This window comes from Phyllosticta citribraziliensis (genome assembly GCF_038025025.1).
Source record: "Phyllosticta citribraziliensis strain CPC 17464 chromosome Unknown J3D65scaffold_1, whole genome shotgun sequence".
Taxonomy (NCBI): Eukaryota; Fungi; Ascomycota; class Dothideomycetes; order Botryosphaeriales; family Phyllostictaceae; genus Phyllosticta; species Phyllosticta citribraziliensis.
In genome coordinates, this window is record NW_027117338.1 from 2605148 (window position 1) to 2628009 (window position 22862).

Here is a 22862-nt window from a genome sequence, read left to right on the forward strand (position 1 = left end):
TTAGTTGGCCAGATTGTCCCAAGATTGCAGCTGCAGTTGGGCCTCTTGTCACATTTCCCACGTGGATGTACTCCCGTCCTTTACTCGTCTCGAGGCTCAGAGCTGAAGGTGCACCCCGCGCTGTTCCCGCTTTACTAACGGGAGGCTGTCGAGTCAGTAGCCAAGGTGTTCCGCTGGGCGCGATGAATAAACTTGTTTCGAGCTCGCCAAGGTGTATCGTTGGCGCAACGTCGTCTCCGCCAAGATGCGGAGAGTTGAGGAGTTCGGCACTTTGCAAGGCTCTGTGGGTCTTCTACGGTCGGCTTTGATGGAAAGTTCTTCTGGAAGAATTCAGCGCAGTGCGACAAGAGCAACAGCATACCGCAAACCAAGTCCCGGGACAGTGCAACCCGGCGCCGCGTCAAACCGACATAAGCTTTATGCATGACGGAGCCAACAGCACAGGTGCTGAATCCCAGCTAGTCCGCAGCAACGAGTGGTGCCCTTGCAGTATTGCCCAGGTCATGGTGAGAAATAGCCCAGCGCCAGGATGTCCCACTGGCAGCAATCTTTGTCACATTGAGGATGCATGGGGTTCAACGTCCAAGCGGATAACGAGATCCAAAGACGCGGAATTGTTGCGCGTTGTTCCAGTTTTTTGCTCTGCGGCTAAAATCCAAGATGTCTGAAGTTGTTGGCGGAGCGTTCGGTTTACTTTCCGGCGATTCGTGCATGGTGACGGACAGCGCCTTGCCCTAGTCGCGATAGCAGGAGCCGGGTTTTTCGTTGGCTCGGAGGAGGGCCCGGACAATCGTTGCCTGTGGAACTGTGGATTGTGCTGCGACTGCTCCACTGCAAACCTCTAGGTAACAGACGTTGGACACGACACCTGTGTCGCGGTCGTCGTGAGGTGCTTTCACTGGCGAAGGCGAGTTTCTAGGAGTCTATCTCTCGAGCATGGACAGTGGTGGCACCAGCATAGACGTTTGAGCGATGAAAGGTGTCGTGGAGTTGTGTCGTCGTGACAGCGGGCGGGCGCAATCACCAGAAACAAGCTAGTCTCAAAATGGTAACCGCTTCTACCTCACGTCTTCCCGCCAAATTTCCAAGAGCATCAAAGTCTTGAAGCAAGACTTGTGCTGGACTCAAGCACGGAAGCTGGATCTTTTTCTACTATCAGAAGAACGATGCTTGCTAGAGAAAACAAGCAGTAGGGACCCGAGGTCTTGGGGGTTGACAACTTGACGCCGAAAAGGCAGCATGTAGCGGGCGACATTTGGATGAGGCCAAAAAAGACAACACCAAGAGAAGCGCGACGACAAGCCAGAACAAGATGACAACAGTCACAAGGGGCAAAAGGTTGAGCAACAGCAGCAAAAAAACCAAATCAGAGCAAAAGAGGGCAAAACTGTAAGCACAGCCGAAGCTGCTCATCACTGCCTTTTCCCTGGAAATCCATAACTCTTACTCGCTAGTCGGCCTTTAACTAAGCTTGATAGGGCAGATCAGACACACCTGTGAGGGCGTGGCTACAGAAAGCGCCACGACTGGGGGCACGCAGCTTTTTTGGTTTATCCTTAACCCCAGGCATCCCCCGCCTGGACAGCTCGCATTCGAAGATGCTATGGCCCCTAACCCACCCAGCCATAGTAGCGCTTCGTAGTGTCATTGCTTTGGATGAAAGTAGACTCGCGGATTGAGTTGATATGCTGTCTTTGGCGCTGGATGTCTGCTGTTGCGCCCAACGTGCTGGCTGCGTTCATCATTGGACGCTGGATTTGATCGCCGCCTGGTGTCTTTGTCGCCCACTTCTTAATGCTGTGCCCGGCTGCCTTGGGTCACGATACTCGACGGCTTTGAGGTGTTGCGCTTGCTCTTACTTTACTTCCATCAGCGCGTTCCGCTTGGTGTTGCACTCGCCCACCCAAATCGCTGCTCCAACACTTCGAAATGCTGCACCCGTCAACCTTGACAACACACCTCTTCGACGTCTATGGTGTTGTAGCTCCAACCCCCTTGCCATTGCCAACGCCAGATTTTCCTCAACTCGGTGTCGACACATGTAACTCCCCCAACCGCGCCGCTTTGTCTCTTGATGTAGTGCTACCGGCACTGGCACCCAGCATGTTATTGATTCTTAAACATCCACCTCCCAAATAAACTGCTACATGACGATCAGTATCGTAGCCAACATGCCTAGGCCATACGTACCTCGCCTTCCCAGCCCTCAATCTCAACGTCCCATCACCTGCCTCACCGCCAATGCGCACCATCTATCAATTCGCCGCTCATGAGATTGATTTCCCAATGCATGATTCCCCCATTGAATGATAACCTGACCCAAGAGACACAGAGCATGCCACACGAGGACCATGAACAATGCGACTCCTGCGCCATTCGCCCGCTCACACCACAGCCGAACTTTGGCCCCATCACTTTTCCCGCAAACAACCTGGCAGCGAGATAGAGCTGCTGACGTCTCCCACGTATCCATCTGCAGCGTGTTCAGCATGAACAGCGGTCGTCCTCCTGTGAAGCTTGTAAACGCCAGCCAGCCAACCGCAGCGTCGGCGAACAACACGGTCGACACGTTGTCCTCATGCCTCCGCTCTGCAAGTAGAAATATCCGTGGGTACGCAACAAACGCCTCACGCCGCTGTTTCTGGAGCGTGGCACGTCGCTGTTCGCGTCGTGGCGTCGCCGCCAGGCGCTGTCGTCGGGCCCGACCTCAGCAAAAACCCACCCCTTCCACCTTCCACCTTCCACCACGCCGCCAACTCGCCAACGCAACGCAAAAATAGAGCAAAACAACAGCGCCCGCTCGCCACGTCGCAGATTCGAACACGCAACCTCGCGCAGAGCCTGGGGAACGCCGGCATGGCTGGTAGGACGAGGAAGTTGGTCGACCCAAGACTGCGTGTAGGTGTACCTCGCGATCCATGTGCACTCGGAGTGTGCCGGGCTTGTGTTTGTTCTTGTCGTCTTTGGCTGTCGGGCATTCGCATGTATGGTCTGTTTCCTAGGTGCCGCCTCGTTCGTTCAGCGATTGAGTTGTGGACATGGTAGATGCAATATCTGGCGACTGTCAGCATTGAAGCAACTCATGCATTCGATAGCCCAACTGCAGAGACACGACGAGAAAACTGGAAAAGGATGGACAGTATCGAAGATTGCAACAGCTCCACAAGCACAAGCGATTCCACGGTTGCCGCGGCAAATCCAAGCATCCAATCAATCATCTCTACAACACTGAAAGAAAAGGGAGAAAGGGACTTCTTGATATTCCTAGCGCCCCTTGACCATCACCGCCGCCGTCGCCCCCGCCGTCCATCGCCATAACGCCATGCTCCAAGTAAGATGTTTTGCCGTATGCCACAAGCGCCCCCTGTGCTCTCCACGCACACACTCTCTCAGTCCGCCATCGACAAATTACCATTTGTGTCGGCCGCCGCGTCATCCTTTTCGTCTCCGCCCGCCAAGTGCTTGACCGTCGCCTGCTTGTCGGTTTTGGCGCCGCTGGATGGCGGTTCGCCGCCGGGCGTCCCGGCAACGACCTCGCCCTTCTCGTCGACAAACTCAAAGTTGTAGCGCGAAAGCAGGTGCGGTATGGCCGACAACTGGGGACCGTAGCGTGCCGTGTTGTCGTAGAGCTCGAACAGGGGGACGGCGAGAAGTTTCATGTTTTTGGGCACGCTGAGCACCTCTAAAAGTCGCGTCAGCTACTCGACTCTCTGAACGCGTCGGCGCATGTGCGCATCGCGGGGATGTATCAGGGTGCGCGGATGGATGGGAGGACACGTACTGCTGCGAGGAAGCTGGATGAAGTAGAGCTTCTTGCACTCCTTCGGGCGGGTGACGTGTGCGGGGATGAAGGGATACATGAACGTCTCAAAGTTGGGGCGCCACCACTGCGCGAGCGTGTCGGCAATCTCCCACTCGTCGTTGACGCCTTCGCCCGAGAACTGCGAGCCCACGGGTGCCAGGCGCTCGTTCAGCCGTGCCTTGAAGCCTGGAATCTCTTCGTCCTCGGGGCGCAGGTAGTCGCCGGGCCTGTGTCTCGCACATGAGCTTCTCCTCTTCCATTGCTTTGTGGATCAAGATGGGGGTGCGCGTACAGCTTGAAGAATGCATTGGCAATCTGCAGCATGAGGATGTGCGGGTGGTTGTGTTCGTGGCAGACGAGGATTCCCTCGCACGTCCGCCTCATGCCATGCTTGTTGTAGTGCTCTTCCAATCGCTTCAACCGCGCAAGAACTGACGGATCCTCCTCGGGCTGGTTCTCTTTCGTGCCGAACGTGTAGTTGCTCAGAGGGTACAGGCGGATGGTCTTGGGCTGGTTCGCGTTGAACTCCTTGGGAATTATGGGCCTGCGCGGAGCCATTAGCGGATTGCAATGGAAATGAAGGGCAGAGCGTGAGAGAGGTACGGGTATGAGCTTTGTAGAGCGTTTTCAGTGACGGTGGACATGATTGTTGGCAAGCACGAAAGCTAAAAGCAATTGGAGCACTGATGAGCTTCGGGAAGGTACAAGGTCTGGGTCAGGTCGAAGCTCCAGCTGGAGGTCGGTGTCGCTGGTCAGGTCCCGCCGTCGGGTGCAGATTGCCCCGGCGATGTCCCGACGGGATCGGCAGCATCCTTGCATCTTTGTTTCTTCCAACCTCACTTGATCAATCATCCAACGCTGATTGGAACTCTGGGACGCTGATGCCCTCTCTACCGGCACACATTTACCAGAAATCGCCCATAGTGAATAGTATCGAGCCTCAAACATTCGTGACAGTTTGACAGCTCATTTTAGAAACTTGAACGCCCGCCGTCTAAACTCCAAGTAAATGAGCCCTCTACAAATCCCTCAATACACTGTCCTCTTGTTACGCAAGTGACCATGATGAAAGATTCACAGGCAGTCAAAAGCACACAAACAGAAGCAACAAAGCAATCTCATTCTGATTCCACCACCCCCCCAGCAGCAAGCCTCAGCAAGGAGCCAACCTGTCACTGGCTAATAGGCGACATAGAAATCATGATCGTGGAGCGGCCGTATCCCAATTTCAATCTCAACCCACGCCAATCGCTCCCATCCTATTAGGATAAAAAAGGAAATGGACAAAAAAAAAAAAATATAGACCGAGAAGAGGCGGTAGGGACAGAGGACTGCTAGTCCGCCTGGCTGACTCCTGTGTGTACAAATAGGAAACTTGCACCCGTCTTGAGACACCCATCGGAGCCCCTCGTCTAGCAGCCAATCTCACCGAGCCTCGGCGCACCACCCTTCCAGTCGAAGCGCTCGTAGTACCTGAAGACCAGGTCGTAACCGTCGAGGTCGTGCACGATGCGGTCAACCCGCTTATAGCCCTCAATGTGGTCCATCCTGGCGCTGCGCTTCGCAGCCGAAGCCACTGTGTCATCGTTGACCGGCTTGGCCTCGAACAGCGTGACGCTGAAGCGGCCAGGCTTGAAGATGCCGACAACGTGCTCGACAATGTCGGCAGTCTCGCGGCCACTCTGGCGCGCAGGCACGTTGGTCTCAAACGATGCGTACGAGCAGTGAGGCTCTGGCGTCACGTGGACGGTGAAATAGTGAGTCGAATTGGTGCCGTTGGGACCGTCGGGAGCAGGGATGACGCCATTGGCAGAAAAGCCGCAAGGAGTAAAGAGGTAGGCGTCAATGCGAGCATCGGGGTACTTTGACGTAGGGTAAATGTCGGAGAGCCCGCAGTGGTCGGAGACGACCGTTCCAAGGCTGTGGCCCTCGGTGGTGAGCTCCTCGGGGAACGTCAGGTCATCGTCGGACTCGTCCGAAGGGAAGCCGCTGTGATCGGAGGAGGTTTGCTCGAAGACGTCAAAGTTGTCGTGATGGTTCGAGCTACCATTGAGAAGGGTGCTTCCAGCCAGGCTGTTTTCCGCAGACCCCTCTTCTTCAATCACACCGAGACTCTTGATCGCACACTTGCGCGCCTCGCGAGCCTTTTGAAAGTACCGACCTTCCGCGACCGCACTCGCGTCCTCGAGATAGAACTGACGTGCATTCTGTTCATCGAGATCGGTCATGAGCACTTCCAAAGTCTCGTCCTGCGCCTCGTCTGAGCCTGAGCCAACCATCATCCCTTGTGGCACAGAGAGAAACTTGGTCTCGGTCTCAATCTGAGCAGGTTCCCCATCAGGGGTTGCAGGGGGAGTCAGGCGGGTTCCGGGCCCAGTAATGTAAAGGTACCAGTGTTCGCCGTTCATCTTGCCGATCATATAGGCACTGCCCCCAAGGAACATCTTGTCCAAGAACCTGACCTCATCGCGCCAGCTGCGGTGGGGGCCACGCTGTTGCTCTGGGTGCAAAAAGTTCTTGCGGCTGTAGAAGACGCGGTGAGGCGTAGCCGCAGCGGGCACTCCGTTGGGAAGATCGGCCGGGATGCCAGGAAATCCCGCACAGGTAATGGCGATTTCGAGCATGCGGGGAAGCCCGTAGAGCAAGGTCGTGGTGCCGCAAGTCTTAAGCACAACCTTGTGGGGCCAGACAAACATGCTCGACTCTGACAGGAGGTAGGCGTCCACGTCCTGGGACTCGACTATCGAAAGCACCTTGCAGTTGACCAGATCCAGCATGGAGGTCCAGACATCGGCCGGGACCGCTTTCAAGCCGAGCGGTTGGGCAGAGGCCGGAAGCAGGTTAGCCGAAGGGCTGAACCAAACTTCGAGCAGCTTCTCAGGACCTGGATTGAGTTTGTGTTAGCCAACCGAAACCTGGAAAAGGGAATGCGGCACGCGAGCTCTTACCCTCAAAGGCATTGGAAGAGTCGAGGTCGACGGCAACTTCGCGATTGATGGTCAGATGCGGCGTTCCGCAGTACGAAGACGGAGACGCGGTATAGTGGTTGGGGATTTCGTTGACCATTTCGTAAATTGTCAGAGTTGCAGACGAGCAAAAAGACCAGCTAGGAAGAATTCAGTCGATGTGGCTTTTGAGGCAGTGAAGCACAATCTGCCACCCAGGCGAAGTGCGGATTCGCCTGAAAGGAGAAGGCCCACGGGGAAGCGGTGGACGGAACAGAAGTTGGCGGCTGCCAACACCAGTAGATGTAGATTTGAGAACGACCGTTGGAGGACGTTATGGAGGACGGGCGGAGAGGGGAATAAAAGAGGCCTTGCGCCGCGGAATGGCGACAGAATATGGTGGTCCCCGACCTGGCAGATACCGATACCCTGGACAAGTATCGGGTCCAGCAGACGAGGCAATCTGCTTAGAAAGGGTACAAAAAGTAGGTGGGGTGTGGAGGCGTGGGAGTAGAGGGTGTTATCTGGGCCTGGGGAGCATGAGCGTTTGAAGGACTTTGGGCGGGCACGCACGCGTGTCGGAAGTTTATACGTACTTCGCAGGCTTGGACAGGAAACGCAGTAGGTCCTCTTGACGCATGGACTTTGACAGGCGCTGGTGGTGCGGCGGGGTCTGCGTGGCTGGTTACAGCCTGGCAGCGAGAAGGGCACAGGAGACGAGTGTTTCTGCCAGCGTGACCGTTTGCAGGGACGCGACAGTCAGGGCGACGAAGGGTTCCCGCGTCAGTCAAAATTTGACTTGGTCGGACGCGGTGGGCGGCGTGGGAGTGGAGAGCGTTGGCCTGGGCGTGCAACGTCAGCGCCAGGCTGGGGGCACCGGACAGGCAGCGAGGACAGAGGGGGGCGGGAAGGGGAGCCGTACCTCTTCTTGCACAGTGTGTGTGTGTATGGTAAGGGGAGAAGCAGAGTTTTGAGGGATTTTGATTGAGCGAGAGAGCAGAGGGCGCGGGCTTCCAGTCGACAGTCGTGTGCCAGAGCCAGAGCCAGAGCCAGTGCAGGTGAGGATTTTCGGCTGGGTGAAGTGGGAGGTTAGCTAAGCAGCCGCCGCGACATGATTTGCTAGTGCTGATACAGCCTGCAACGTCGAGGAATGGGATTCGTCGCCCGGGCCAGTTTCGTACCGATACATGTACCAATCTGACGTCAGGCCGGCCGACCCTGGTCACCGCCTTCAGTTGGACGGTGCCAGGTACGATGCAGCGCCGCCGCTCCGATCCAACGTCTGGTGAAGCGGATACGCACAGCATACATGATCCTCGGCCCTAAAACGCCCCCTTGTCCCACCGCAGGCTGTCCCATTCTATACCGTCACCTCGTTCTCTCCTCTGCTCTGCGTTTCCCCAGCATTCTTCACCCCACACCAGCAACCTTGTCTCGACCACACTCGACCACACTCGACCACCCACCTACAAAGCCCCGCCTCGACGACCATGCTGAACCACACAATCCCCCGTGTCCGTCGGCCGGCTTCATCTCCGCTCTGCCTTGGAAACACCCGCCACTCGTCTACCGCTCCATTGACATGAAGCACACCCGGAAATCACGGCATCGGCAAGTCGGACTATCGCCGTAGAATCCAACACGGTGTCGAAACACCCTGCTCCTACATCCAAACGTGAAGACCAACCGAAGGACGAGTCACGACCACACCAGCACACTGCCCCTGGTCCAAACGCCGCCTCTGTCTGAGCATCAATCATTTCGTCAGTCGCGTCCCGCAAGCCGACCGCACGCTTGCTTCCCTTGCGCGTTGCGGCTTTCCGTCCATGGCTGGCTGGCCAAGCCTCGACGCGGCTCTGCCACCAAAGCTTGGTATCGCGCTGCCGCGACCCACCAAAGCAGCCAGGGTCCGTCGAAACATTTGCCCTCAGCAGGTCCCCAAGATTGGAGAGAAACGAAAGGCAGCCCGAGTCTCAACAGCCGGCCATCATGCGCAGCAGACCTCACGGCACCAGAGACATCATCACCTCGTCCCGAGCATCGCCATGCGTGTGAATGCTCACTAATGCTGTGTCGCCGTCGCGGTGCTGTGGCAGTTGGACAATGCATTTCAACACAATGGTGCTTGCAAATCCGTCCCTTTCTGAGATGAGATGTAGATGCGCCGGGAGTAAGAAGCCAAGCCTCACTGACCGTTGTTGCCGCGCGCCCGCTTTGTGCGTGCCAGACCTGTCTCACCACAAACCATATAATCAGGGCCCACTCAAATGCGGATTCGATACAGAGATGAAGCTGAACTCAGCCTCTGACTGCACGCTTTGGGTAGGTCCATCCGTGCTCTAAAGGTCTTGCGTTGCCATGTTGTGATTGGAGCAGACGTGGATCAAGTCGTTGGCCTTTGATGCAACAGTAGCCATTCGCACCTCAATGCGGCGGATTGTGGGTCATACAATAGGCATTCTTTATTCTTTCCCCAAGGTATCAAGCGCCAGGTTTGCAACCATGCAATGCCGCCGCTGCACCACCACCACCACCGAGCACACATGTATGTACGTACAGTCCAAACAAAACTACCGCCAGGTGCGCCCAACTAGCAGCCGCGCCGCACTCCAAACCTCATGCTCGAAAGAGTGCCATGTCCAACGGCTCAATCTGCTTGCATGCAAAAACGCCGGCCATGCTCTCGGTAACAAATATACAGCTCTAGAACAGGACCTCGTGCAAGCCAAAGCTTCACTGGCCAGCCTTTAATGCTTCCTCTCGCCAGCGCCTAGACGTCGCGAATTGGACCCGTACCACCTGAAGGGCTTCGCTGGCCGTTGGGACTGCCGCCTGCGCCCCGGAGGTTGAGACTGCCAATCCGCTGCCGTAGATTGTCACCAACCGCGTCGACTGCTCCACGCGGGGCCAGGAGCGACGGTGTTGGCGGCGCTGCTTCTTGCACTCTGAACAGCTTGATGCTTGTTCCATTCCAGACGCCAGCCATGCCTTTCGAAACGTTCATCTCGCTGCTGAATATGAAGCTCCAGAGCAGCGATTCATACCATCCAAGCGAGAGGGGCGACCATTCGAACAAGTGGACGCGAATGGGAGACGGTTCGATTCCTCGAACCTCGGTAGCGCGGATCGTCTCGAGCGCCGAGGCCGTGTCGATGGACGAGTCTAGGGGTATCACGGGAGAGAGTTGGGAAATGAGCGTCAGGATGGTGTGCAGGGGAAGATGCGGCAGCCAGCCTTCCAGCTATTGGACGTTAGCCAAGTCCCTCGAATATCATCAGGACCTCTTACCCATTCTGTCGTCGGAGAGAATTGTCCATTCGCAAGCATGGTAGCTGTGGCCAAGCTGCTCAAGCTTCCCGTGCTATTCTGTCTCGAAAATGTAGGTGTTCCGACGGGCATCTTTCCTCTGGCCTTCTCGGACATGCCTCGCAGCTGCAGTGGCACCGTCTCATCCGCAGACGAGCTCACCGATGCCGTTCTCGAATTGCTGCTAGACTGAATAGGCGACTGGACAACATGAGGGGTGCGCGCTTCATTTTCGTCGCCAGAATCGTCGTCGTCTCCAATACTAAAGGCGCTATTCTCCTCGGGAACATTACTCAAGGTGGGGGTACGACTTGAAAGGGGACTCCTTAAGCTGTCCATTGAATTTTGGCGCGAGTTGCCTCTGGCAGATCCCGTCTCACCAGATCTGCCATCTTTGCGTTGCTGGTTGTGCCGCTCTATCTCGTCATATGCGCTTTCTAACGTGAAATCTGTCAAAGCTTGGAATTTTTTCCGAGAACGCAGAATGGCGTAAATGAGGTTCGTGTTTGCTGGATCTCGTCAGCAAAGATGGAATCGTCAATTCTTTTTCGTCTTACAAGAGTATTGGTGCTCGATGATGGAGTTCAGCGCTTCGAGCAGGGATTGAAGGAGGTTGTGGTTGGTCTCATTGGCAAGGAGAAAGCTGGGTGATGACATCGAGGCGTAGAGCTGGAGCAACTTGGAGGACGGCGCTCTTCCCAGATTCTCGACATAGGCTGCAACGTTGTTGATGATCGCAAGAAGCGCGGGATAGACAGCGTCCAGCTTGCCCTTGCCAGTGGTGAGGAGCGTATAGATTGACGTGACAAGGTAGTCCGCGTAGGTACCGTGGAAGTTGGGGATGCGGATGCTCGGGGGAAGCGTTTCCTGTCCTTCAAACTTCTTGTTCAGGTTCTTTCCAAAGTTTGGCTCGGTGCTTAGAGTTTGCAGGATGAAGATGCACATTCTTGTCAGTCCCTGTCGTGACGGATCATTGCTTTGGTCAATGGCGTAAAACAGAATCAGGACAACAAAATCATGTGCCCGATCTGTTTCAATGATGAATGACCGAAAGCGCTTGTTGCATTGCAGAGTCTCCCAGAACAGGATCAGCATCTCAGGAGCCCAATTCAATGATTTCTGGCTTCCGGGAAGATATGACGTGGTTGCTTGCAAGGGCTGATTCAGGATCCTCGTCATGCCATCGTGGAGAAATTGAAAGTCCTGTGGTCGATGCAGCCTGCCAAGGAAATGCCTAAAGAAATTCTTTGGCGGCGACCCATTGCCTGGCTCGGGTATAGGATACAGGACAAGAACTAGGAGAAGCTGGAGACAGTAGGTCACGAGGATCTGCTTTGGGTCTTTGTAAATGACGTGGTCGTATGGCACTCGCCAGCTCGCGGGATTGTACTTGAGGGTCTGTTGCGCATTAGTACACCCTCAGACCTCGTGGGACGCATTGAGAGACTGACTGTGTTGAGGAGCGAGCACAACAAGGAAAGTACGATTTGCTTGTCGGGGCAAGTTGTGATGTATGTTATCGCTTTGACTCCTTTGACAGGGAGAATGTCTGTTCCTTGTCAGATGGGTGCTGGGATGCGTCTTGAACGAGGACGTACTTGGCGACATGTACATGGATTTACTTGCAAAAGTGAGCAGCAGTCGCAGAATTTCCGTGCGATTGCTCTCGTATTCTTTGCTTGAGCCGACGGGCGTATTGCACCCTACACCACTCTGCCATATAGCGTACATGACCTTTCCCTTGCCCGGCTGAGCCTTGGGAAGGGTAAAGTCTGCGAAAAAGAGCAGGTCGATAAGGGTGTCTATGAGCTCTTCTGCGAGCGGCTTCGCCTCTTCAAATTCGGAGGCCGGGTCTCGTTGCGCATCGTCGGCGTCGGGATTACTGTCGTCAAACAGGACTTCGGATCGATTGAGCTGGCCTCTTCTACTGCGCTTCCTGCGCGCGCCCCAAAAGAACTTGTCCTCCCAGGCGTCGAGATGGTCGGCCTCGTAGATGAAGGGCAGCAGGCGCGTCAGGATGCGTACGCAGTTCAGCGCATCGCGTTCGGGCGCGAGGTCGGGGTCGGGGAAGGAAGGGTGGTTGCGCAGGACGCAGAGCCGCGAGGTGACGGCAAGGATGAGGGTTTCCAGGTTTGCGACAGCGTTGTCGCGAGTGCGACGGATGTCGGAGGGCGAGAACAGACTGAAGACATCCTCTGCAGATTCTGGAAGCTCCCAAAACTGGAGGGGGCTCGAGAGTTAGCTTGCACGCGAGCACAAAGCACGAGGCGGCGGCGGCATACGCTGGTCCAGTACGCATCATCAGCGGGGATGTCCTGTTGCTCCGAGAGGCGGATGATGCCTTGCTTGAAGACGAGCTTGGAGTCGGAGGCGCCCATGGTAGGCAAGAGGTCGGGGCTAAGTGGGCATCCGGTCGCGGGATGTTGTGCTCATGCCCATGGGGTGTGGGTGCGGGTGTGGGTGAAGAGAAGATGCAACGAAGGCGAGCACTGCAGGCTGAGGTGCGTCCGGTGTGGAGCCAGTTGAGGGTCGGGAGTGTGGGAGTGCGGCGTCACTGCTGCCAGCCAGCAGGGCAGGGCACCGCATGGATCCCGGCGGCCACTCTCCGGCCCGGCTGCGCTAACGACGACCACCTACAATGACGGGTGCCGGTGCCTCGACGTCTCTCACCTACGTCTTCTCTCAACCACGGTTCTCGCTTTGCTCCACGCCATCTTGACGGGACCCCGACCACGAACCCACGCTCTGCGCCTGTTGGGAATGCCTCGATCGCCTACGTGAACCTCACTCCTCGCCGTCCGACCTCCGCCACCGTCCGCTCTCTGCCAAACTCGAGTCAGACTTTCACAACGATTACAATCCACACGATAATTCACAACAACTACCATCCACGCTCAGAGCCCACGTCCATCGCCCACTCCTTCAACAAAACACCGCTCTTTCAACATGTCCGCCAAGCGCAAGGCCTCGGTCTCCAAGGGTGGCCCGGCAAAGAGGGTGGCGTCTGGCATGAACACGCCCGTCAGCATGGGGAGCAGCGACGACGAGTACATGGAGGCTGGAGGGGCTCCATCTGAGGAGGGGAGCGAGGTTGAGGAAGTGCACGACCTGGTACAACGCTTCAGCATTAAAAAGAGGGCGGGCACGCAGAAGAGGGACACGGTCTCCAGCCTTTTCCTGGGCAAAGATTACTCGGACCTGGAGCTCAAGTTGGAGCACGCAGATCGGCCTTTGTGGGTGACTCCCGAGGGCAAGATCATTCTGGAGAGCTTTTCTCCCTATTTCAAGACCGCCGAGAGGTTCCTAATCAACATCGCGGAGCCCCAGTCTCGAGTGTCACTGATGCACGAATACTCCCTCACCGGCAACAGCTTGTTCGCTGCTGTTTCTGTCGGCCTTTCGACCAACGAAATCATCGGTCAATTAGAGAAGCTGTCAAAGACACCGCTGGCGGCTGAAGTGAAGGATTTCATCATCGAGTCGACAAAATCCTTTGGTAAAGTCAGACTCGTCCTGAAGCAGACCAAATACTTCATCGAGAGCTCGGACCCTGAGGTTCTTAGAACCTTACTTCAAGACTCGGTCATTGGACCCTGCAGAATCGATACGACTGAGGGTCTAATGAAAGGCACCGCGGCGAAAAAAGGAGATCTTGTCATTCCCGGCACAAACATGGCTGCCGGCGCCAAGCAAGCTGTTGCGTCTCAACCCGCGCCCGAGGACTCGGACCAGATGATGACCGTTTTGCGGGAGGAGGATGACGAGGAAGAAGAAGATTCAGTCCACTCCTTTCAAATCGACGGTCCTCAAGTCCAAACGGTCTCCAAACGTTGCCGTGCCATCGGGCTCCCCTTGACTGAGGAGTACGACTTCCGCAACGATTACGCCAACGCCAATCTGGACATCGACATCAAACCCAACGTCGAAATCCGACCGTACCAAGAGCAGGCTCTTACCAAAATGTTCGGCAACGGTCGTGCCAGAAGTGGCATCATCGTGCTTCCATGCGGAGCTGGCAAAACCTTGGTCGGCATCACTGCTGCTTGCACAGTACGCAAAGGCTGCATAGTCTTGTGCACAAGCACCATGTCTGTCCTCCAGTGGCGAGACGAGTTCATCAAATGGTCCAACATCAATCCAAGCGACATTGCCGTCTTCACGGCAGATCAGAAGGAGTACTTCTCTGGAAATGCAGGAGTGCTCATCTCCACCTACAACATGATTGCCATGAGCCGCGCGCGCTCCTACGATGCCCAGAAGGTCATGGACTTCATTACCTCGAGAGAGTGGGGCTTGATGGTCCTGGACGAGGTTCACGTGGTGCCTGCCGAAATGTTCAGTCGCGTCACCCACGCTGTCCCTTCACACGCGAAGCTTGGTCTTACCGCCACTCTACTCCGCGAGGACGACAAGATTGCGGATTTGAACTTCTTAATCGGACCCAAGCTCTACGAAGCGAATTGGCAAGAGTTGTCTGAGAATGGCTACATTGCTAGAGTCATTTGCTCCGAGGTTTGGTGCCAGATGACGACGGAATTCTACGCCGAGTACCTCAAGACCAAAAACACCAACAAACGTTCCCTACTCTACACCATGAATCCTCGCAAGTTCCAGGCCGCGCAGTTCCTGATCGACTACCACGAAAGGAGAGGAGACAAGACGATTGTCTTTTCGGACAATGTGTACGCCCTGAAGGCATACGCCACCAAACTCGGCAAGGCCTTCATCTATGGCGGCACATCGAACCAGGAGAGGCAAACTGTTCTGCAGAATTTCATGTACAACGAGGAGGTCAAGACAATTTTCCTTTCCAAGATTGGCGACACTTCGCTCGACTTGCCGGAAGCGACCTGCCTCATTCAAATCTCTTCGCACTACGGATCTCGACGTCAAGAAGCCCAGCGGTTAGGGCGCATCCTGCGAGCCAAGCGGCGTAACGACGAAGGCTTCAACGCGTTCTTCTACTCACTCGTCTCCAAGGATACAACCGAGATGTACTATTCGTCCAAGCGCCAGGCCTTCTTGGTCGATCAGGGCTATTCCTTCCGAGTCATCACTCGCCTCCAGGGCATTGAGACTCTTCCCAACTTGGTTTACAACTCCCCGCAAGAGCGGCGAGAACTTCTTACCGCAGTCATGCTTCAAAACGATGTCGAAGGCCAGGTCGAAACAAACGAAGGAGACCTCTTCGACCGTCGCAAGGGCCCGAACAGGAAGGGCGTCCGTCGTACTGCAGGAACATTGAGCGAACTCAGTGGTGGTCAGGACATGGCATACGTCGAGTACAACAGAGAGAAGAACAAGGAGCTTCGGGCGTCTGGAAACCAGCAGTTGAAGAAGTTGAAGCGGTCTTTAGCGAAGAGAAAGACCACCGTTATCTGATTTAAAGGATCATGGCCGCCAAAGGCCTCGACAAATTGACAATTTCAGTATCATAGCGACGGCGTAATGGGCGATTCTTGGTTGGGTGCTTAAATTTGGTCGGAATGGGGCGTTGAACTCGGAGGCAGATGAATGCTTCATACCCATTCAAAGTTAGCATACAAAAACATCTGGGGCGTTCTGTCCTTCATCTTCAGTTTTCATTCATGACACATGGCTTGAAGGGTTTCCGGTTAGAGTGCTATTGCAGACTTGGATCTTCCTATGAAAGAAGATGGGTCGATTATTTGCCAAATTTTCAGTGTTTAGCTTTCACTTGGATTCACTTCGGACTATCTGTTTGGCGTCTAATCACCTTTCTGAGCCCACCTACCAAATCCACTTTTCGTCTCCATCTTCCCTTCACGCAACTGCATTCACAACACCAGCCTGAATCATCGCATGCGGACGACGTCCAATCCCATTCCAACAGGGAGGAGTCAGATTTGACCATCACACCCATACGCCTACAACCCAGTGGTTCATCAAAGAAACACTGATATCGTCGTTCCGTCTTGCAACCTCTTACCGTCACAAGCCTGCGCCCATTGCAAAATTGTTCAAACAAACTTCAGGCGCCGTCTCAACTCCTCAAGCACCAACCCTCACGACGCGGTGACTCAACCAAGTATCTGCAGGGGCCGTCTCGTCCCAACTGGCTCCGGTCGGCTTTCACTTCAAACACCAAGTTTCTGTTCGCTACTGAGCCAGTGCTTCGACATGTCACCGACTTCCGACACGCCTTTCACCAGCAACTCGCCGATCGTGCGCAACATGGCTGCTCGGGCTTCGCAGTCCTTCGCCATGTCACCGACTTCCGACACGACTGTCGCCAGCAATTCGCCATTCGTGCGCAACTTGATCGCTCGGGCTTTGCGCCGAGCTCCTAGGATGGACGCATCCGCTTTCAACATCACCCCCAGCCAGCTCCCCGTCGCGGAAGAAAACAACGAGGCTTCAGAAGGGGCCTCCACGTCCACCGGTCGCCTCTCAGGTAAGTCAACTCTCCCACCCCCTCACACACAGACTGCCCGTCGCCTCAATGTTTTGGAGGCTGACCGCACTCTTTCAGGCAATACCCTCGGGTCCAACAGGAAGCGTCGCGCTTCGGCTCTCGAGGGCACCGCCGCCAACAGGCCGCAGCACTCCAATCGCACCCCAGCCCCAGTCGCGATCGAGAACGAACTTGAAGACTACGACGAAGAAGAGCGCAATGGCAGCATTGTAACTGGCTCGGGAACTCACGCGAATGAGCTCGAGGATTACAACGAAGAAGAGCGCAACGGTAGCGTCGTCGCCAGCCCGCCAATTCACACGAACGAGCTCGAGGATTACAACGAGACCCTCGGCAACAGCAGCAATGCGAGCCTCCCACCCAGCCCGAAGAAGCTCTGCACCGGCCTCAGCAACAAGGTCCTGGTCATTGATGGCGAAAAGTTCTTGTTGCCAGAGGGACGTGGCGATGTGGTGACGCTCGAGCACGATGAAGCCATGTTCGGACGTCTCGGTCACACGATGCGTCCCAAAGTCATCGTCATTGATGGTCAGAGGTTCCTCCTTCCACGCGGTGGAGGAGAGGTGGTGGCAATGGGACGGGATGAGCGCATGTGGATGGAAGAGGTGCAGCAGCGCGAGTTCGACTACGCTGGTGTCGAAGAGGGAGACCGCCAGCAGGAGCAAGAGACCGATACGGAGTTGGAAGATTGGATCAACAACTACCACTGCTACATGGACAGCCGCGATGGAGAAGGCCAGGTGCTTCAAGACGAGCAAGGACTGCAGAAGGAGCATGAAATTAACGACTTGGACCAATTCCGGTCAGAGGAGCCCGGAACCACGTACTTGCCCAACGTTGAAGAGGGGGAGCAGACAATGCAGAACGACACCACTGGACCGTCTTCGGAGAACTCCTTGTGCATTTACTGCGGAGAGTACCACTTGTCAGAGCAGAGCGACTGTGAGGATTCCGAGTCGAACGCTTCTGAACCGGCTTCAGAGAACTCTTTGTGCCCACAATGCGGAGTATACCATCCGCCAGGACAGATGGAAAGTGATGCTTCCGATTCTGACACTACTGAACCATTGGGGTACTTCTTGTGCAATAATTGCGGGGAATACCACCTTCTGTCAGAGGATGAAGAAGAATCCACGGAATCCGATGAACATGAAGATTCAAGTGTGTACGACAACCAAGACGCCAATTTCGAGGCTGACATCAACAATGACGAAGTCCCGCCCACCGATTCTGGCTACGACAGCGAGATGGACGAGGAGGACGATTCCGACTCTTCCGATTCCTCTGACTCTGACTCCAGCTTGGGCTCCGACGAATCGGTCGACTGGGACTACGACTACGACAACGTCGGCGGTGGCAACACCAATGCGCAGGCCCCAGCCCTTGTCGTCGACGATCCCATCCTCTACGGACCTACGGACTTGCCCGAGGGTCATGTGCGCGGCGACATGATGTTTGTAATGAACGGCGAGCTATGGGGCATCGACTTCAGAAACTAGAGTGGCGATGCGTACGGATGACGACGACAATGTCGAAGCGCGAATGGCAAGGTATCGGATTGAGTGTGCTGTGGACAGGCAGTGTTGGGTACGCGACGATTGATGGAAAGGGATGATGGAACGGTACACGGAGAGGCTGGAAGAGGGGGTGATGAGGCTGGGTGGAAAAGGGAGGACTGTGGGAGGGGAATTTTGAGGAGGCGGCATGTCAGGTCCTCATCGCAGCATCATGTGTGTACGATGACGGCCGGGAGGATGAATTCGGTGTTCGGTTTTCCGAATTCCAACTGGGACAGTCTGGTCTGAGATTTCTTCTCGGGAGAGGATGCGATGGCGGCGGTTGATAGGCTCCGTGGTCTCCTCGCGGATAAGTCATTGTCAGCTGCTACTCGAATACAGAGGATTTGTGCCTCATTCATTTTGTCGTCTTCCAACCATCGGTCAAGACAGCGAGGTAGTGTGCTTTCTGCAAGTGAATTCGCTCAGCTGAATATACGTCACCGCGACATATCCCTCCCAGCTGACACGGGCACACCGAGACAGTCCTAACGAAGTGTGTCTGTTGGACTACACCCTCCGAGAACCGACGACCATGTTCCACGACTTTTGCGTCCGTACAACATCTTCAGGCAGCAGGGTCGGACACGGCTGAATTCTCCGCGTCCTCCGCCATGCTCGGCATTTTCGGTGCGCCAGACGGACGCTGCGAGGATCTGCATTCCTGTGACCGTTAAAACTGCACACATGGCAGCGAGCTCATAACTGGTACGTGGCGCAGCAAGCCACGCGCAAAAGCTGCAGGGTCTCAACGGAATTTCATGAGGTGTCAAAGTGGCTGGGAATGAGGAATGCAAAGACCGTTTGCTGCACTGAATGTGAAGTGCGGCACGGCAACGGCGCAACAAGAAATCCAAAAGCCTCAATATCGATCCATTGGATTCCAGCTGCCTGCAGGATTCGCCAAGATACTTATCCTTCCCATCATTTCCATGTGTCCATGCCAAAAAGGGGTTTCCAATCCAGAGAGCTGCCTCCCTTGAACTCCACTTGAGATGAGGTGGTGCGAAGGCTCTCTTAAGGCCTCCGCGGTCTCATGACCCGTCCGAGTCTTTTCTGTGTAGACAAGGCGCCTGTGAGGCATTCTTGGTATGCAATGGTTTGAATGTTCGAGCTGGAAGATCCAAGCCGGCCATGAGGGTCGCACGTGAGGGCATAGATGTCGTCAACTCGGCAACAATACATCAAGGGAAACTCAATCTTGATATCTTTGATGTGAAAGATGTCAGAACGGGATCATAGAGGACGGGGGTACAGGGACTGACCATCTGGCTACAAAGCCCATTTCCTCCTCAATCCCAGCCTTCTTACTACGACGCGATGAGTCGCAGAGCTTCTTGAAAGCAGACGGTCTTCTTGTGGCGACTTATCCATCGATGACCTTAAGTCAGGAGGTCGGCCACGTTCATCGGCATCTCATCAATCTGAGTGGAGTAGTAGACTTGGACTGATTAGCAAAGTCCATTGCCAAAACAAGAAGAGAACAAGGCACTTACGCTCAATGTCACGAAGAATGCGAACGTCTTCGCTCGTGACAAAGTTGATTGCGACACCCTTCCTTCCAAAACGGCCACTGCGGCCAATTCTGTGGATGTAGTTCTCACGATTGCTTGGCAGGTCGTAGTTGATGACGAGCGAGACTTGTTGGACGTCGATTCCGCGCGCCCAGACATCCGTGGAAATGAGCACGCGAGAGTTGCCCTGGCGGAAATCCTGCATAATGCTATCGCGCTCCTTCTGAGGCATCTCTCCGTGCATCGAAGACACGGTGAAGTTTGCCTCGCGCATTTTGTCCGTGAGCCAATCCACCTTTCTGCGCGTGTTGCAGAAGATGACCGCTTGCGTAATCGTCAGGGTGTCGTAGAGGTCGCAAAGCGTGTCGAATTTCCACTCCTCCTTCTCAACAGCAATGAAGTATTGTTTCAAGCCTTCCAGGGTCAACTCGTCACGCTTGACCAGAATCCTGACCGGGTCTGTCATGAATTTGGTGGTCATGTCCAGAACATCGTACGGGAGAGTGGCCGAGACGACGACGACTTGGGTAGCCGGGGGAAGGTAGCGGTAAACATCGTAGATCTGCTCACGGAATCCGCGGTTCAGCAGCTCGTCTGCTTCGTCCAGGACCAGCATCTTGATGTGGCGAGTGCGCAGATTTCGGCGTCTAATCATATCTGCAACGCGACCAGGAGTTCCTGAAACGACATGCTGGCCGTAGTCCAATTTGCGAATATCTTCTCCAACATTGGTGCCACCAATGCACGCGTGGCACTGGACGTTCATATAGTCTCCCAAGGCCATGATGACAGACTGGATCTGGGTTGCGAGTTCGCGAGTCGGAGACAGGACAAGGGCTACAAGACATTGTCAGCTAGACCACTATGCTGCGGGCTGTCATGGCTCACCTTGCGTTTCCCTCACAGCGGTGTCAATGACCTGAAGAATGCTGATGGAGAAAGTCGCCGTCTTTCCTGTTCCGGACTGGGCCTGGGCAATGGTGTCGCGGCCCTTGCAAATCTGGACGATTGCACGCGACTGGACAGCAGAGGGAGACTCGTAGCCATAGGCGTAGATGCCGCGAAGAAGGTTCTCCTTCAAGTGCATCGCCTCAAAGGTCGGCGCAACCGTCACCTCTTTGGAGGTGGAGAACTCCATCTTCTCATCCGCGCGCCTGTCGATTCCTTCCGCCATGATTGCTGTATTGATGGAAGAGGGTCTTCTGGAAAGAGGTGCTGTCGAAAATTCCGCGCGTTGGTGGTGGACGTGTTTGCTCTCGATGACGCGCGGGCCAGTCGTGGTTGAAATTCCGGGGAGCAATCGGCTGAAATCCGGCAAGAACGCTCGAGCTCACGCCGCCCGCCACGCCCGGCGCGCATCGTCAAGATCTCATCACGACAATACATCTTCGCAGTCTCAACGCGCCAACACGTCTCCCCTTGCACTCCTTACGCCGATCGCTACCGCCGCAGCTCTCTGCCTCGACGGGACCTTGGCTTCAAGGACACATCTCACTGCGTTGATACAACGCGCCATTCGTTATGATCCTAGAAGAGCAGAGGCTCCTCCATGAGGACATTGAGCGCTTGGAGCAGGCCATTGCAGAGCGCACGTTGGAGGAACCCAAGAATGTAAGCAGCTCATACTTATTTGTCAACTTGAAGTAACCTCGAATGCTAAGGGACGATGCGCTAGATTCGAGAACGCCTCAACCGCGACCATCAGATTGCCAACTTTTTGAACCGCATTCAGCACCAGTCAACACGGCTTTTACAAATTTACGCAGACGACGATGGACAGCGCCTAAAGGAAATCCAGACCATTTCAACAGGTGATCCGTTTGAAGAATTCTACAAGGAGTACTCTTCGATCAAGGACTTTCACAAGCGCTACCCGAACGAACCCGCCGAGAACTTGGAGCGCGCATACAAGAGACGCGCACATGGCGAACCAGAGCCGATGAGGGTGGACGCCACCAAAATGTTCACTGGAGAAGAGGGATTCGGACGCTTCTTCGACTTGAATCTCCTGCACGAAACATATCTCAACCTGCCCGGCGTCAAAAACACGCGCCGGATCCCGTACCTTCAGTATCTTGAAATGTTCGACCAGTTCACGCCGCCTCAGTGTCCGCTCAAGAGACCTGACAAGCTGACAGATGCCTACTTCCAATACCTGACCAACCTGGCTGCGTATCTCGAAGACTTTATGAGGAAGATTAAGCCCTTGGAGGACCTGGACAGGCTCTTTTCAGAGTTTGACAAGGAATTCGAAAGCGCATGGGAAGCGGGCAGCATTCCGGGCTGGGAGAAGCAAGAAGCGAAGACTGGCGCGGCCGGACCTACCGAGGGCACAGGCTCGGGCTTTTGGTGTGCTGACTGCCAGAAAGAGTTTGGTAACGAAAACGTTTTCCAGCATCATTTTTCGAGTAAAAAGCACAAGAAGGCCGCTGCGGAAAACGCCAATGGAGGGGAGAACGGAGCTTCGAACGGCACGTCGGCACCAAAGGTGACGGGGCATTCAGTCAAGGAGAAGGCAGTCGCTGCGCGAGAATTCCGCATCAAGAAGCTTGCCGGAGCGATGCAGACGGAGCGCAGTGATACGCGCGTCAATGTGGAGCGCAGGATGGGGATGACGGAGCGGGAACGCCAGCAAGAGCTGGAAGCACTATTCAATGACGAAGAAGAGGTGGTCCAAGAAGCAGAAAACGAAGAGGGTGCCGAAGACAAGATTTACAACCCGCTCAAGCTGCCCATGGGATGGGACGGCAAGCCTATACCGTTCTGGTTGTACAAGCTGCACGGACTAGGCAACGAGTTTCCGTGTGAGATTTGCGGAAACTTCGTCTACATGGGGCGACGGGCCTTTGACAAGCACTTCACCGAGGGCCGGCATCTTTACGGACTTCGGTGTCTGGGCATCACCAAGGACATGTCGCTATTCAGGGAGATCACGGGCATCGATGAGGCGCTCAAGCTGCACCAAAAGCTCGAGGCGGAGAAGAAGAAGTCGAAGCAGGCCATGGAAAACGTGGTGCAGATGGAGGACGCGCAGGGCAATGTGATGCCCGAAAAGGTCTACTACGACCTGCAAAAGCAGGGTCTACTCTGAAATGCCCCTTGGGCAGACACACACCATTCCGATTCCAGAATCAGCTTGTAGCTGGGGAGACTGTATCGAATTTCTTGCGCACTCGGATTTCATGGGCGAAGCTCGATACGTGCATTATCAATGTGGGATTTTGGCGTTTCGCGGATCACAGGCGGCCAAGGGGGAAGAAAGGTGGTTGAATTCAAAAAAAATGAGACAGTTTGCGGCGAAGG

General features: G+C 55.2%; 7 protein-coding genes across 7 annotated transcripts; 3 read left to right on the top strand and 4 right to left on the bottom strand.

The window, feature by feature from the left end:
• Positions 1-3230: 3230 nt before the first annotated feature.
• On the bottom strand, positions 3231-4564 carry J3D65DRAFT_42903 (nucleotide hydrolase-domain-containing protein). The gene is made up of 4 exons (XM_066796176.1): positions 4406-4564; positions 4095-4346; positions 3782-4029; positions 3231-3682 (listed from the first exon to the last, which is right to left on the bottom strand). Exons 1-4 carry the CDS (start codon positions 4444-4446, stop codon positions 3390-3392), a joined length of 834 nt encoding a protein of 277 aa, XP_066660145.1. The 5' UTR covers positions 4447-4564; the 3' UTR covers positions 3231-3389.
• Positions 4565-4989: 425 nt separating this feature from the next.
• Positions 4990-7041, bottom strand: J3D65DRAFT_43315 (S-adenosylmethionine decarboxylase). The gene is made up of 2 exons (XM_066796204.1): positions 6751-7041; positions 4990-6686 (listed from the first exon to the last, which is right to left on the bottom strand). Exons 1-2 carry the CDS (start codon positions 6866-6868, stop codon positions 5215-5217), a joined length of 1590 nt encoding a protein of 529 aa, XP_066660146.1. The 5' UTR covers positions 6869-7041; the 3' UTR covers positions 4990-5214.
• Positions 7042-9177: 2136 nt separating this feature from the next.
• Positions 9178-12578, bottom strand: J3D65DRAFT_611205 (high-temperature-induced dauer-formation protein-domain-containing protein). The gene is made up of 6 exons (XM_066798880.1): positions 12336-12578; positions 11652-12273; positions 11505-11602; positions 10611-11451; positions 10036-10562; positions 9178-9988 (listed from the first exon to the last, which is right to left on the bottom strand). The coding sequence occupies exons 1-6, from the start codon at positions 12429-12431 to the stop codon at positions 9518-9520; spliced, it is 2655 nt and encodes an 884-aa protein (XP_066660147.1). The 5' UTR covers positions 12432-12578; the 3' UTR covers positions 9178-9517.
• A 113-nt stretch (positions 12579-12691) lies between these two features.
• Positions 12692-15830, top strand: J3D65DRAFT_611208 (P-loop containing nucleoside triphosphate hydrolase protein). Its single transcript, XM_066798881.1, has one exon. The coding sequence runs from the start codon at positions 13000-13002 to the stop codon at positions 15433-15435; it is 2436 nt and encodes an 811-aa protein (XP_066660148.1). The 5' UTR covers positions 12692-12999; the 3' UTR covers positions 15436-15830.
• J3D65DRAFT_611210 (uncharacterized protein) lies at positions 15744-18200 on the top strand. Its single transcript, XM_066798882.1, has one exon. The coding sequence runs from the start codon at positions 16195-16197 to the stop codon at positions 17986-17988; it is 1794 nt and encodes a 597-aa protein (XP_066660149.1). The 5' UTR covers positions 15744-16194; the 3' UTR covers positions 17989-18200.
• A 1227-nt stretch (positions 18201-19427) lies between these two features.
• On the bottom strand, positions 19428-20733 carry J3D65DRAFT_546731 (ATP-dependent RNA helicase fal1; the record flags this gene model as incomplete). The annotated part of the gene is made up of 3 exons (XM_066796832.1): positions 19428-19486; positions 19542-20396; positions 20448-20733. 3 exons carry the CDS (start codon positions 20731-20733, stop codon positions 19428-19430), a joined length of 1200 nt encoding a protein of 399 aa, XP_066660150.1.
• Positions 20734-21080: 347 nt separating this feature from the next.
• Positions 21081-22650, top strand: J3D65DRAFT_643801 (splicing factor 3a subunit 3; the record flags this gene model as incomplete). The annotated part of the gene is made up of 2 exons (XM_066802108.1): positions 21081-21170; positions 21235-22650. The coding sequence occupies 2 exons, from the start codon at positions 21081-21083 to the stop codon at positions 22648-22650; spliced, it is 1506 nt and encodes a 501-aa protein (XP_066660151.1).
• Between the last annotated feature and the right edge of the window lie 212 nt (positions 22651-22862).